General features: G+C 34.8%; 1 protein-coding gene across 5 annotated transcripts in view; it reads right to left on the bottom strand.

The window, feature by feature from the left end:
- Positions 1–13782, bottom strand: part of LOC114350424 (collagen alpha-1(XXV) chain) — a 93506-nt gene that overhangs the window by 16450 nt on the left and 63274 nt on the right. For 2 of the 5 annotated variants that reach the window (XM_028301233.1, XM_028301235.1), the window contains exons 4-5: positions 1889–1951; positions 1496–1516 (exon numbers count right to left, since the gene is read on the bottom strand). In XM_028301233.1, the coding sequence (XP_028157034.1) occupies positions 1496–1516; positions 1889–1951 (84 nt within the window). Of the gene's footprint in view, positions 1–665; positions 690–1495; positions 1517–1888; positions 1952–13782 lie in introns of all 5 variants that reach the window. The other 3 variants (XM_028301231.1, XM_028301232.1, XM_028301234.1) reach the window with 3 other exon arrangements.

The raw sequence follows: 13782 nt of genomic DNA, 5'->3' as shown, positions 1-13782 counted from the left end.
AAATCTATAAGTATATAAATATGATTAATAATAAACTAATTAGTTGCAAAATAGAAGTTAACACTTGAGGACTCGCGCCTTAATTTGTAACATCCATACTCGCTACCGGGTGCGCTGGACCCAGTATATAAAGTCCTATGTATTTTTCAAAAACACTTATTAAAAGTGAAAACTACTTTATTACAAGGATAAATGATATAAACAAAGACAATTAGTAAACCAAATAGTAATATTTATTACCTTTTTCTAAAATAACAACTTATTTCAAAAATTGTAGATATTTTGGCAAAATTATGGTTATTTTTGAAAATTTCTGTAATTAATTATTTTGAAAAATACCTTGTATATTTTCGTAAACTACTATGATTTGCTTACTTATACTAATTAACAAATAATGAGAAATTAGTACAGAACATTACAAAAATCATTTTATTTACCGGGTCCAGCGGACTCAAAAACACCTTTTTCGTCTGTAGCACTCACATGCATTGGGCTATCTGACGAGTACGACCGCTATTGGCCGTGCTACACAGTCGTGGAAAGGTACTAAGAGCGACAACATGGCAAACGTAAAAACTTAAAAGTTATTACACAAAAATTGAAGAACTGGGTCCGTTAGACCCATTAGCGAGTCCTTAAGTGTTAAAAAGCAAACTGGAACTTACGTCTTCCTCACCCTCCTCTTCAAACTAGGAAACAAAGTATAATTTGTTAATACATCGAAAGCAAATTAAAGCAGCAAAAGTTTATTATTATTTATATTTTCATCATTTTCATTATTATTATTATAGAAAATAATAGTAAGCTTTTGCTGCTGCTAATATTTAGCGAATGAAGTAATGTAAAATGGTTTAGAAAACATCATTATCTATTATCTAATTACATAAAGAGTCACGTAATTTTTTTCTAAACCATTTAACTTAGGATATAAAATTACATAAATATAACGAATAAAATTAGATTCCATAATATTTTTATGCTTGATTCAAAGCAAAGCACCTTTTGCATGTCATTAATTAATGAAAAAAAGAATTAAGTGATGATAATAATAAGTAGGTACTAGTTTTGTTGAAACTCTGTGCGTAGAAATGAAAAGGTGTTCCTGAAAAAGCAGCGACAGTACAATTTTGCCCCAATTTTTCGCCAAATACTCTGTAATTTGGAGTTAAATATTAATTGTTATTTTTTGACCGTAGCCGAAGTTTTCATGAAACTTATCTCCATATTAGTTGTTATCATTTTTTGTGCGTTTGTCTGTAATTGTTTGAAATAAGAAATAAAGTGACACACAGACAATAACACATGAAGGAATTTAGTGGAAAAACAAGAATTTACATTTTTGTAAGTAATTATTTCCGTACCAAAAGACAAATTATCCAAATTGTCCCCCCAATTTTGATTACCGAGATTTTAAAAGGAGTTTTGTGAGTTTAGAACATTGACAGCCTTCGAAGCATTTTTTAGACATAAAGATATACCAATGAATCATACTAACGCTATCTGGCAATTTGATATCCTGGAAAATAATGGTAATAACATAAATATTTTACTGATAAATAAAAAAAAATGTGAAAAGTTACAGAGAAATACAAATTCTGGTAAAACACAATAAAATAAACTTAAATCTACATTAAAATATTTTATTTTGGGATTGATTAAATAATAAAAACAGAAAAATCATTTAATATCTTTACTTAGATAAATAATTTTGTTCCATTGAACTCGTATTTTGTATAATTACTGCAAATACCTAATAATAATAATGCCTAATATGTATTTCTTATGATTGATTTTTAATTTACTAAGGATTAAGGATTTTTTCCTAATCAAACAAACCATAATTTTATTCCTAATTCTATTTAAATGAACATTTAAGTGGGCTACTTACCTCTGCTTTGCAAATACTCTCGTCGACTACGTTATAGTATATTTTAATTTGTCTCACTGCACCCTGCAAAAACATGAAACATTACATTAAATTATTACCTGGTTTTAAATAAAAAAATTATGGTTATTTTAACAAAAGAAGACGATTAATATTAGACAGAGCTGTAAAAAAAACTTTGTGGTCTATAAAATAAGTATGATACTATCAAAAATATTGAGCACAGCCATTTCTCAAGCTAAAATTTTACTATTTGGTAGACTATAAGGTAGTACGCAAAATAAGTATATACAAACTCTAAAAGGAAGAAAAATAACTAAAATCCTTCTTTCCAGCATCAACTATATAAAAATCCAATCTCATAAACCAGTGTCGATGGCAAGCGAATCTTTTCCAGCTTCAGTTTCATTAAAAATCTCGCTCCATCTCCTCACAAAAGAGTACCTACTGACTCCCGTCATATTTTTAATCTCAAGCGGACAATGAGACGGCGTGGGCGCAAAGAAAAATGATTTTACCGAGTCGCCTCTTGCCATTGTATCGTCTACCACAGCGTAGAAACACAGCTGAGTCAACCATTCAAAGTTTTCAGCTGACCAGTTGAACGGTAGAGATATTTTTCGTCTATGACCCAGTACTCATCCTGGCAACTTGGGGATTATTTCTTTATTGCTTAGAGAAAACGTGCGCTATTTCATTTTGACTTGACTACTCATGTAGTCTCATATAGTAGGTAAGCACCTAGGGGTTATGTAATGTGACACATTTTGCTCTTTATACCCTTTTATTTACTATGAGATACAAGATTTCTTTTGAGACTGTTCATGTTCATGATCTCGATCCTTCATGAACTGTAGTAGAATATAAATGAAAAGAATTACTTAGCTATATTAACTGAATTACTTACAAAACTATATTAGGGTCCATAATGATTAAGTAGTTCATTTAAGTTGCAGACCGTAGTAACCGGTTTGAAATAAAATAGGTAGTATAGGTACAAGACAATATTTGTTAGTCTATGTATTTTTGCTGTGATATTATAAAAAGGCATCAATTCAACATAATACACAATGAAAATAAATAAATAGACACTCAATACATAAACTCTATGTAACAGCGATAAAATCAGAATTTTCAATGAGCATTGAAGCAATTACTTTACAATGGTCTTCTAATTTCCCAGTATTAAATCCGGTTGCGCGGACTTAGATTTTAATCTTCGTAATCCCTTAAGTTGCTGTTCCTAAACTGATTTTCGGCTTTGATATCTGCCAAAGACTACTCGAATATTGATTTAGTACAGCTTAAGCCGGAGCAAGTTGTCATCCTTTACAAAGGTACCAACATTATTTTTAAACGGAAAATGTAAAACAAAACTTACAGCATTATAACTATGGTGATTGTTTATAAACTGATGCCTGTTTTCACCATCAATCCCTAATTTTTAAAGTGACCCCTATGAAAACAAAGTTCCTGTTATGTGTTACCATAGCGGTCACTTAAAAATTAGGGATTGATGGTGAAAACGGACATAAGGCTGAGTTGCACCACCTAACTTTAACAGTAACTATAACGATAACCAGTGTTTTTTGTATGGATTTTGACAGATTATTGACGTTAGTCAAAGTTAAAGTAAGATGGTGCAACCCAGCCTTAATGTTCATAGAGTCTGTACGACCCGCGACGTTAAATCAAAAAATATTAATATTATACACTTTACCCTATATTTAAAATTGAATCTTCGTTCCACTAATCGTAACTGACATAGTGTGTGCCAATCGTTAATACCAACAACTGTAAAATGCTTTCAAACATCTGAAATATTTTCTTTATCGTCTTCTTTTATAACCAGTTTGTGTTCGAGTGAAAATCGCGTCACCGCGGGAATATTGAATTTTATTACTTCTAAAATAAACGCTGTTAAATTTAAAATTAAATACTAGATCCAGCACGAGCAAGACTAGGTTTATGATCTCAAGTCAGATATAACTGTGACATTTCTAGGGTTGTCTAAGATTCGTTTCAGATGAGATTAAATCTTTAATCATCTACAGGATTAAATGTTTGATTTTACGAGGAAGTCCTCAAAGATGGTAATATCATGTTATTATTTTAAGTATTAATTTTGTTTTAGAATTAAAAATAAGCTTCAAATACGTTTTATTTGATCTTTCCTTCAAACCATGTCAAGGTAAGCTAAAAACATTATGCAGGTATACATACACATCATTATTGCTTCAGTACAAAATGGAGTAGGTCCAGTATAAATATTGAAACGTTGAACAAACTAGTCGAGTGTGCTTAATTGGCGATCCGATGGATAAACTAAAATCCTAAGGCTTTTATTGTCGCCTTAGGCCCGATTCGACCAAACTTTTATCCGAGAATAACTCCTGGTATAACTGGCACATTGGCAGTTTCAGTATGAGAAAATTATTTATTTATTTTTCATTTCTTAGGAAAACTTACAGCTAAATGTTACGTTAAGTGATATTTATAATAAAGTAAAGCCAATTACAAGTTTCCACCTATAACAATTAATTAATTTTATCGCGGATAAATATCGAATAATCAGTTATATGCTGAGATTAATATTTAGGTACAGCTGTTGTTTGGTCGAATCCTTCTTAGCTTATCTTCCTCTGAAACACAATATTCTGTTTTAAAACACAAAGTTATTTTATTTGTATTCTGGTTTTATTTCACCTTTATCTTACCAACACTATAAAAATATTCCCGCGGATCCCGAAATATTCTTCACGCCGCGCTATCTATAAAACTTATCCAACTTTCTAAGCGAAGTTATAAGAATGCAAAATTTCTGAACGTTATAACAACTCACGTACTTTTAGTTTAGAAGTTAGATTTCGAAACCTTACAACAAGGTAAGAGTGAGGTAACTGAGCGGTCCTTACGAGTTTAAGCCTTAAGCTGTTTTATTTTCTTGGAAATCTTGTTATATTTTAGCTTGGGGTTTTAATGTTCTTCGAGTTTTCTTGGGACATTTTTATTGCATTTTACTAGAAAGAGTGGGAAAAGGATTAATGCTTGTATGCATCAATGCAACTCCTGCATAACCTGAATCTAGAATATGGCTGCCATTGAAACCCAATCAGCAAAGGTTTAATTAGGGATATAGCCTGTCTTAGAAGGAAGTTAACCAAAGGAAAAATAAGTATAATAGATAGATAGATGACTGAACTGTATGAAATCTTTCTAGTTTATACATGATGAAATGTAAGGGCTCGTTCCCACGGCCAAACTGGACTGTCCTGTGAACATTCAATAATTATGTGTGTTTGAAATTCGAATCACAAATTCGAACGAATCGGTTTTTTGGGGGCACTACAGACAGGATAATTCGTATGACTGTAAATATTAAAACACGTACGAGTATACTACGGGATCCTGCAAAAAACGGATTGTACAGACGACGGTACGTCAACGTAACCACTGTGGGTTCTTGTGCAGTTGAAATGAATCCGTGTGAACAAGATTATTAACATAGCGTACGACATAGCGTGAGCGCAGTGTTACAATTATTCTAAGCTATTTGACAGCCAAGCGTGTTACAAAATTTAATGTAAACCAACTTTATAACAAGTGAAGCTTAAAAATAATTACAGTTGAGGTATTTAACTGCTAACAAGTCGAGTAACACCTACTAATTTGGCAACAAACTTGCGCCCCGTATTTATGGCGTCGCAGCTGCGAGTACGGCGAACTCTAGTTTTGGACTGTTTCGTAGTTTGATTCGGTACCTTAATTTAGTAAAAGGTGAAGAATCCTGTTTTAGACCGTACTTTAGTTAGGAGATACTGGCATTGTATTATCAAAATAGTTCGCATATTTTTTTTTAAAGAATATCAGCAGTTTGTTTGACCGCCTCTGTGGTCTAGTGGTAAGACCACCTGTTTCAGACGCAGAGGTCCCGGGTTCGATTCTCAGTTGGGGCAGATTTTTCTGTTCGGTTTGATTGGTGGTAGGGCTTGTTCTAAGTCCGCCTGGCTAGCTACCACCATCTTACCTAAGTCTGTCGCTGCAACAATGTTAACAGCATTGTTGTGTTCCGGCAGTTAGAGGTAAGATAGCCAGTTCCTCCGTGGTTGAGGATTCCGGGTGAAGCTCGCTTCCACCTTCGGCCTGATCATCACTTACCATCAGGTGAGATACAGGCCAAGAGCTTCCTCGTTGTGGATAAAAAAAGTACTATAACCGAAATCTAGTCCCTCCATCTAAGCTTGTGTTAGGAATGGGTAGGTTACACCATAAAATGTACAATAATCCAGCGCACTAGGTTCGAACTACCGGCCCTCGAATTTGCAGTCCGACATTGACACCATATTAATGTTACTGTCGCATTTCTGTGTATTCTTTAAGTACTTACCATCTCGCGGTATAGTTTTACTAACACATGATTTATATCATCTGTGTTCGTATTCGTGCAAATTATGCCACATGTGCTAACACTCGTAACAAAATAGAATTATGATATTTACGATGACACTTCAGCCGACATTAACTGACTCAAGCCAGACTATTCCGTCGCAGTTTGATTCGGCACGGAATCCTCCACCTCAATTTGAGGGTCAAGGATGGAAGAATCAGTGAGAACACCAGTTTATTTTATACCAAAATTTTAGGCTGAGGTTCACCACTTTACTTTAATCGTAACTATTAGCATAACTGGTGGATTTTGTATGGAATTTGACAGACTTTTGACGACTGTTAAAGTTAAAGTGGTGAAACTCAGCCTTATAAAATCAGTAAATGTTAGTTATCTGGGACATACTATGTTAAACTGCACTTGCTTTGCAAAGTTTGCAAGTTGAGTGTGATTTTTTCTCTAAGCTAATTCGTGACTTCTGTTCGTACTTCTTCTAGAGCTTCAATTTTCAAAGTATTCTAGCTTTAACCGCGACATAAATTATAGCCTATAGGTAGGTACTTATGTTAGTCTGGGTTACAAACAAAGATTCTGTAAAGTTGCAACAAAATCCGTTCAGTAGTTTTCCATACAAACTTTCGCATTTATAACATTAGTAGGAAGGATGTAGATCCTTTGTGAATATCACCTACCTACTGCGGTCAGATTTTTGTCACAAGTTTAAATCCTAACCAAAAGAGTAGGTAAAGCAAAAAATAGCTCTATGATACTTCACATCAATTTCTTAAACATAATTAGGTATTTAAGATGAAGAAATAGTCATTTCATCGGATGCCATATCATTGCGTTCGTGAATGAAGGTCCAAAAGGAAGTAGATCTGAAGCAGCTGTGAAGTTATGACACAACGGATATTACCCAACCGAACCTGAAGGTACTACCATTGCTCACTTTATACCTCTTTGCGGGAATACAGGATACTGAATAAATAGTAACAATAATGTTTCCTGGGTAAAAAAGCAAGAGTTTGAATTAGTCCGTCGGTTAACATATCAAAAAATACTCAACACGTTTTTTTAAAATTAACGAAAATTGGAAGAGATAAAGCGCGCCAAAGCTAAAAAAAAGAGGCCCGTGGCGTCAAGGCGTGCTTAAAAGTGTAGCACTTTGTGACGACGCGGAATTTCAACGCATCATAACTTCGTAAATACTTGATTGGTTGACAAATAAAAATATACGTTCCCAACATTTTTTGATAATGTACGGACATTTTTTTTTAAATAGAACCATAAAAGTATTTGTAACACTCATAAAATTTACAACTGATAGAGTTCTACATTTTTCTAGCAATAAGACACTCTGAATCATGCTGTTTAAACAATTTTATATTTCCTGCACTGCACCTAAAATATATTGTAAGGTACGTCATACAGATACCTATACCTCACCTCTTAAAATCGCGCCAAAAATAAAGTCGAAATAAGTATTACACTCGCATAAAAAAACGTTTTTTTTTTAAATATCTCACTCACACCCTTTTAGCCGTAAATAAAAATCTTTGTTATTTTTATAATGCAAATTAAGAAAGAGGTTGGGTCAAAAACATCCGGATTTGCAAAAAAGGGACAACCTAGGTACTTTAGAGGTTGATCCGAATATGCTCAGTTTTAATTCGATGTTAATTGCTACAATGATAAATAATTATACCTACTTACCTACGTCATAAACAACTATGCATTTTAATTGTGGTTTTGGTGATTCATGATCGAAGATTACTCCCATTTTTATACATTGGGGTTAGTACTTTATAGGGTTGTAATACGCGCTAATAGGAAAGCGCTGGACGTAGGCCGCTACCAACCGAATAACATGGAAAGCATTGGGGGAGGCCTATGTTCAGCAGTCTGTGGACATCCTATGGCTTAGATGATGATGATGATGAATACGCGCTAGTTTGCAACAAACTAATGTAGGATGCAATAAATTATACTGTTGACTATGACAAGGATAATAAGATTGTAACATTTAACACTTTATCTCTCTATGCTTAAACATCAATCTCCCAGAACCTGTGACGTTAACATACTCAAGTTAAACTTGGCAATTGCTGAAGATTCAGGCCAACCTTTAAAAACAAACGGTACAAGGCAAAATGAAACTGGCAACACTTGAGAACCCGGGTATTCAAACGTCAGCCGGGTGATGTATCTCCTGAATATATGGCAGTACTTTTTGCAAGTTTACAACTCCACGCGTAAAATTTACGGTTAGAAGGCTCACTTACAAATTAGCCGTTTCGAGAACATTCAGCCTCAGAGGTAGCAGTATAATTTGCCACCCTCATATTTTTTCGCACAATAAAAATGCAAAATTTGAATAGGATTTTCGTACGGTGCGCTTTGAACTCATTCCGTGGGTATATTCAATGCAAACTTCCTCGGCGTACCCTCAATTTTTCTTTTGAGAAATTTTTTACTCGGCCAAACATGAAAGAGCGTAATAAAACTCAATTTAGCTTATTTCACACGTCTCGTGTTATGAATTAAGGATGAAATACGGAATTCAAATGCATTCATGATGTACCCATTGTTCTGATGTATGCGCATGCTACTGCTACTCGTATTTTAGAGTTGTCATTAATAGCTCGGATACAAGCTTTAGATAAGAAGATTTCTTATGATCTAAGTGAATATTTTTCAGAGCTCTGATGAAAAGTCGTAAAACGCAATTTATTCAGAAATACTTTTCACAACTTTAGAATTTTACGTTTGGTTAGAACCTACAACCGCGCCCAATTTTGGGCTAATTATTATTAAATTTACTAAATTAAGTACCTTCATAGTTACCTTAAAATGTTCCGGTTAGTGTAACAAAATTAATGAAAATAGGTTTTCTGGGAATTTTTGAGTGTACAAATAATCCCCATCCAATATTTGTTATTTGTAATTCAATAATACTTACTAATTACATAAACCAATGACATTTCAATACAAGTTTTAGTGGTTGAACGATGTGTTTTATGATCAAATCGTTTGTAACTGAAAGCTCTCATGTTACGTGATAAATTCTAATTGATTTACAAATAGTAAAATGCGGTATCATACTATGTTAGTCAATGCAAACACTTACCTATTATAAATAAACTAAATTGGTCCTATTTTACTTTGAAACTAAATTGGTGATAGCAATTAATACAAACGTGGCGGCAATCTCGAACTAGGTATGTATACCTAAAGTGGCCATAAAGTTTAGAACACAACCTTATTCCAATTGTAACAAAGACGTGTTGCGAAATCTTTGACTACTTTGGGTGTCATGAACTATTTGACGCTGACTGTACAACACAACACTTCACCACAAAATAAACATTACTAGGAGGACTCACAGTACGCGTGGACGCACAGGGACACACACGAACGAATCACAGAGCTCTATTCAACGCTGTGCGTTCGATTTTCTGCTTCATTTAAGCAAGCATCGTTTGTGAATACGGGTGTAAGACTCTCATGGCTATTGGGAACAAAATTAATCACGTCTTGGGGTATAGAAATCCCATAACTGCATACAGAGACCAGATTATCCAATCTCTGGAAATTCAATTTTCTAGTTAAATTGTAATGAAGTTATTATAAACTTCAACCCTTCAACCTACGGTTAAAATCATATTATGTAATTCTAACTACGATTAATAGAGGAACGTCCATAAGTTTACGTGGGTTCATCAATAACTCTTGTTAACATAATTGAACCAAACAGGATTAGCAGCTAACCGATACCCGGCGTTGTAGTTGTCAGCTTGTTTAGTTACGATGAAATAGTTAAATTAACACAAAACTTCATGGTATGTATAACTAAGGCTGAGTTGAATTGCGTAACTTTGACGGTAAGTAGGTATAACTATAACCGGTGTTTTTTGTATGGAGTTTGACAGTTTTTTGACGTTTAAGAGAATAAACAAACATGAACCTATTAGAATCTAACATTATTTAAATATACTGTCTTAAGAATAACATGCAATGTATTTTTAAAAGCATAAATATGTTTTATGAAAGCAAATTTGAATAAGCGGATATTATTGTTACTCAAAATCCCTACGGTGTTGTATGTTACGTGTATTTTTACGCACAATGATAAATCATTGACTATTGAAATAAAATTTAGGTCCTTGTTTCCTTGATTTATCTTTAATACTCTGTTCTCTAAGGCTGAGTTGCACCACCAAACTTTAACGGTAATTATAACGATAACCAGTGGTTTTGTATGGAGTTTGACAGATTTTTGATGTTTGTCAAAGTTAAAGTAAGATGGTGCAACTCAGCCTAAGTATAGTTAAAATTATACGTTTAACGAGTATATTTACGAGTCAACAATTGTAAAACTTAGTACTTTAGGTCTAGCGCCTTAAACCCACAACATACTGTGAAACGCAACTGCAACTGCTAGTTACTTTTGAGTTTCATCTAAGTTTCTGCCATAGCGTCCGTTGAGAGACCACAGTCACATGACGCGACCAGTTTAAAACTTATAACACCGTCTGTTCTGGACCTTACTCAGTCAGTGCCTGAGGTATGGGAGCGGCGAGGGAGGGGTGACATTGACATATCCTGACGTCATAGAGCATACAAATCTGAAGTGTCGCTGACTCTTGATATTTCAAAAACACCCTCCCGTGCCGCTTTCATACATTAGGCACTGATAAGCGAGACCTTAAAATATTAACCCTTTACCTACGGGGCCCTTGGAAACCAAAGTCGCCTCTCAATACTCAAAAAATTAAAATACCTTACGTTAAAATACCCCTAACCTATAAAATTGTTTGCTCCACTTTACATCAAGATATTTTAAAAAGTATGAGGCTTGCGGTATTGAAATTTGGAATATTATATTTTGCAACTAATGTAGTTTCATAATTACAAGCGCATTTTACACTTAATTTGCAATTTTATTGTTTTATTGTCGTAAACCGTGATTTAGTATTGGCTTTGCTAAAATAACAAAAGATGCCACCCGTATTGAGAAGTGACTTTTGACTTGGCAACTTATAGGTGCCTCCCGTAGGTAAGAGGTTAAATTCATCATCATCATCATCATTTCAGCCATAGGACGTCCACTGCTGAACATAGGCCTCCCCTAATGCTTTCCACTTTGATCGATTGGTAGCAGCCTGCATCCAGCATTTCCCTGCCACCTTTACGATGTCGTATTGTCGTCAGTCTACCTTGTAGGTGGACGTCCCACGCTGCGTTTTCCGGTACGCGGCCTCCATTCCAGAACCTTGCTGCCCCATCGGCCGTCAGTTCTGCGTACTATATGCCCTACCCTACCCATTGCTACTTCAGCTTGCTAATCCGTCGGGCTATGTCAGCAACTTTAGTTTGTTTACTGGTGGTAATGGCCTCCCCCAATTATTTCCACAATGGTGGTAGGTAATATTAAAAATATCTATGAGTTTTTAAGAAAATGAAAATAATGTTCCTGAGTTTTAAATGTCCAGTTTAGAAGAACTACTGGTCATAAGTGTTAATAGACTTTATTTCTACAGAAGACCCATATTTCATAGCAGGTTGCGGCTTGGCACAGCGCCAGATACAACAGTATACACTTATATGGATACAGAAAAATAAAACTCATTGACTCTACAATACTTTTAGTAGCACATGCTTGATCATTAAAATCATTAAAATATAGGTTTGTTATACTTAACTAAAGTATTAAGTAGTAAGTATTGAAAATAATTTACTCTACAAAAGATAGATCCTTCAAAATTATTTTCTCCGGTGATAAATATAATTTTTGCACATCCTCTTTTTAATGCCATTTAATAAGTAGTATAAGATCTTAAGTTGGCGCTGCAGACTCCCAAAGTCCCAAACCTTGCGAGAGGTTTTTTTCTTATGGTCGAATAGATTTGCATTGTAGGTAATCCGTTTAACGAATGTTTTTACAGCAGAATAATACTATTCATGAATATGACTGGCTGTTCTATTTCAAGCTATGTCAGAGACTAGTGTCAACCAGCGTCTAGACTAGATGAATGGACCCTGCTTTAAGTTTTGCTATTATTTTTCTGTTTTGCTTTTGTTGGAGCATTTCATTTCACCTGAAATGTTTGGGAAAATTATCTGGATTCTCTTAGTATTTTTTGCTGATTTTAAGCCATCGTCAGGCTTTTGGTTTATGATGCTTTGAGTTTTGATTTGAGAATGAATGAAAATTATTATTTTCTACAAGTTATGGATTTTTTCATTTAATGTATGAAATAAATACTTTTGAAATACTTTGTGGTATCAATAATTTTTCATTTCTTATTCATAACAAACCCAAAATTCCATCCTGGAAAACTGTTTTCTCGACAGTAGCTACATCAAAGATGCAAAAGTAAAACTCCATTATTTCAAAGTAGGTACAGATGACAGCAAAGGATGATGGGCACAAATGTATGGAAAGTGGTACCCGCTCCAATAGCCATAACCAATATATATTTTAAAAGGCCTTTAGATGTAGGAAAATTTCTGCTATGGGGCCAGATCTAATTCACGTTTTGAAAGCAGTAATTCCACTAAGTATTATAATGAAAGTATAACACAATCATCCATGTATACGAGTATGTATTATGACTACAATCTATTAATATAACTAAAAGAAGCATTGAAAAGGAAATTATTATACCTACGATGAACTACCCAAGCTATTAGACCTTTATTCGCTTTCATCATCATCATCGTGATCATTTTAGCCATAGGACGTCCAGTTGAACATAGGCCTCCCCCAATGATTTCCACAATGCAATGGTCGGTTGGTGGCGGCCTGCATCCAGCGCCTTCCCGCTACCTTTGTGAGGTCATCGGTCCATCTTGTGGGTGGACTTGTTGGGTCTTGTGGGTTTATTCGCTTTAGCAACCCATAATAAAACCCTTAAGAAGTAATAAAACTTTAACCCCTTTATTAATAAAAGTTACACCCTAGTTGAACTCTGGCTTAAATTGTCATTTGGTATGGAAATGACATTTTAATCCAAGGTTCTTCCTAGGTGTAACTTTTTATTAATAAGGGGGTAGTACTTCTTTAAATAAAAATATTTATTTCACAATCATCCCCATCAATAATTATAGAGCTAAGGAACGATGCTGGAACAGTAAACCCTTCCTGACTCGCATAACCTAAGTACCATACGATGGACACGTATGATACTTCTTCTTTTTCTTCCTCGGTCTCTTCCTCCCTCACTGATGAGGATCGCGACCACAGATAGTGTTCCTCCACAGACTGCGGTCATAAGCTGTGTGGACCGCACGATGCAAACTCCCGCCCACCGTCTTCCTCACCGCGTCCGACCATCTCGTCGGTGCCTTAGATTAATAAAATAATCTAAGGTCGGTGCCCTGCCCCGAGCGCGTCCCCCTTCATACTGTATGATACTTAGGTTACACAAAAAGTATCTTTATCTTCGAACGCAACCAGATCTGAGGCTGGTGGCCATAGTAAATGTTGTTCGTCTTGGTAAGACCTTTC

This window comes from Ostrinia furnacalis, unplaced genomic scaffold, assembly GCF_004193835.3.
Source record: "Ostrinia furnacalis isolate ACB-3 unplaced genomic scaffold, ASM419383v2 OfSCF0890, whole genome shotgun sequence".
In the NCBI taxonomy this organism is placed as follows: domain Eukaryota; kingdom Metazoa; phylum Arthropoda; class Insecta; order Lepidoptera; family Crambidae; genus Ostrinia; species Ostrinia furnacalis.
Note: the sequence above shows the minus strand (reverse complement) of the source record. Positions and strands in the feature narration are given on the sequence as shown.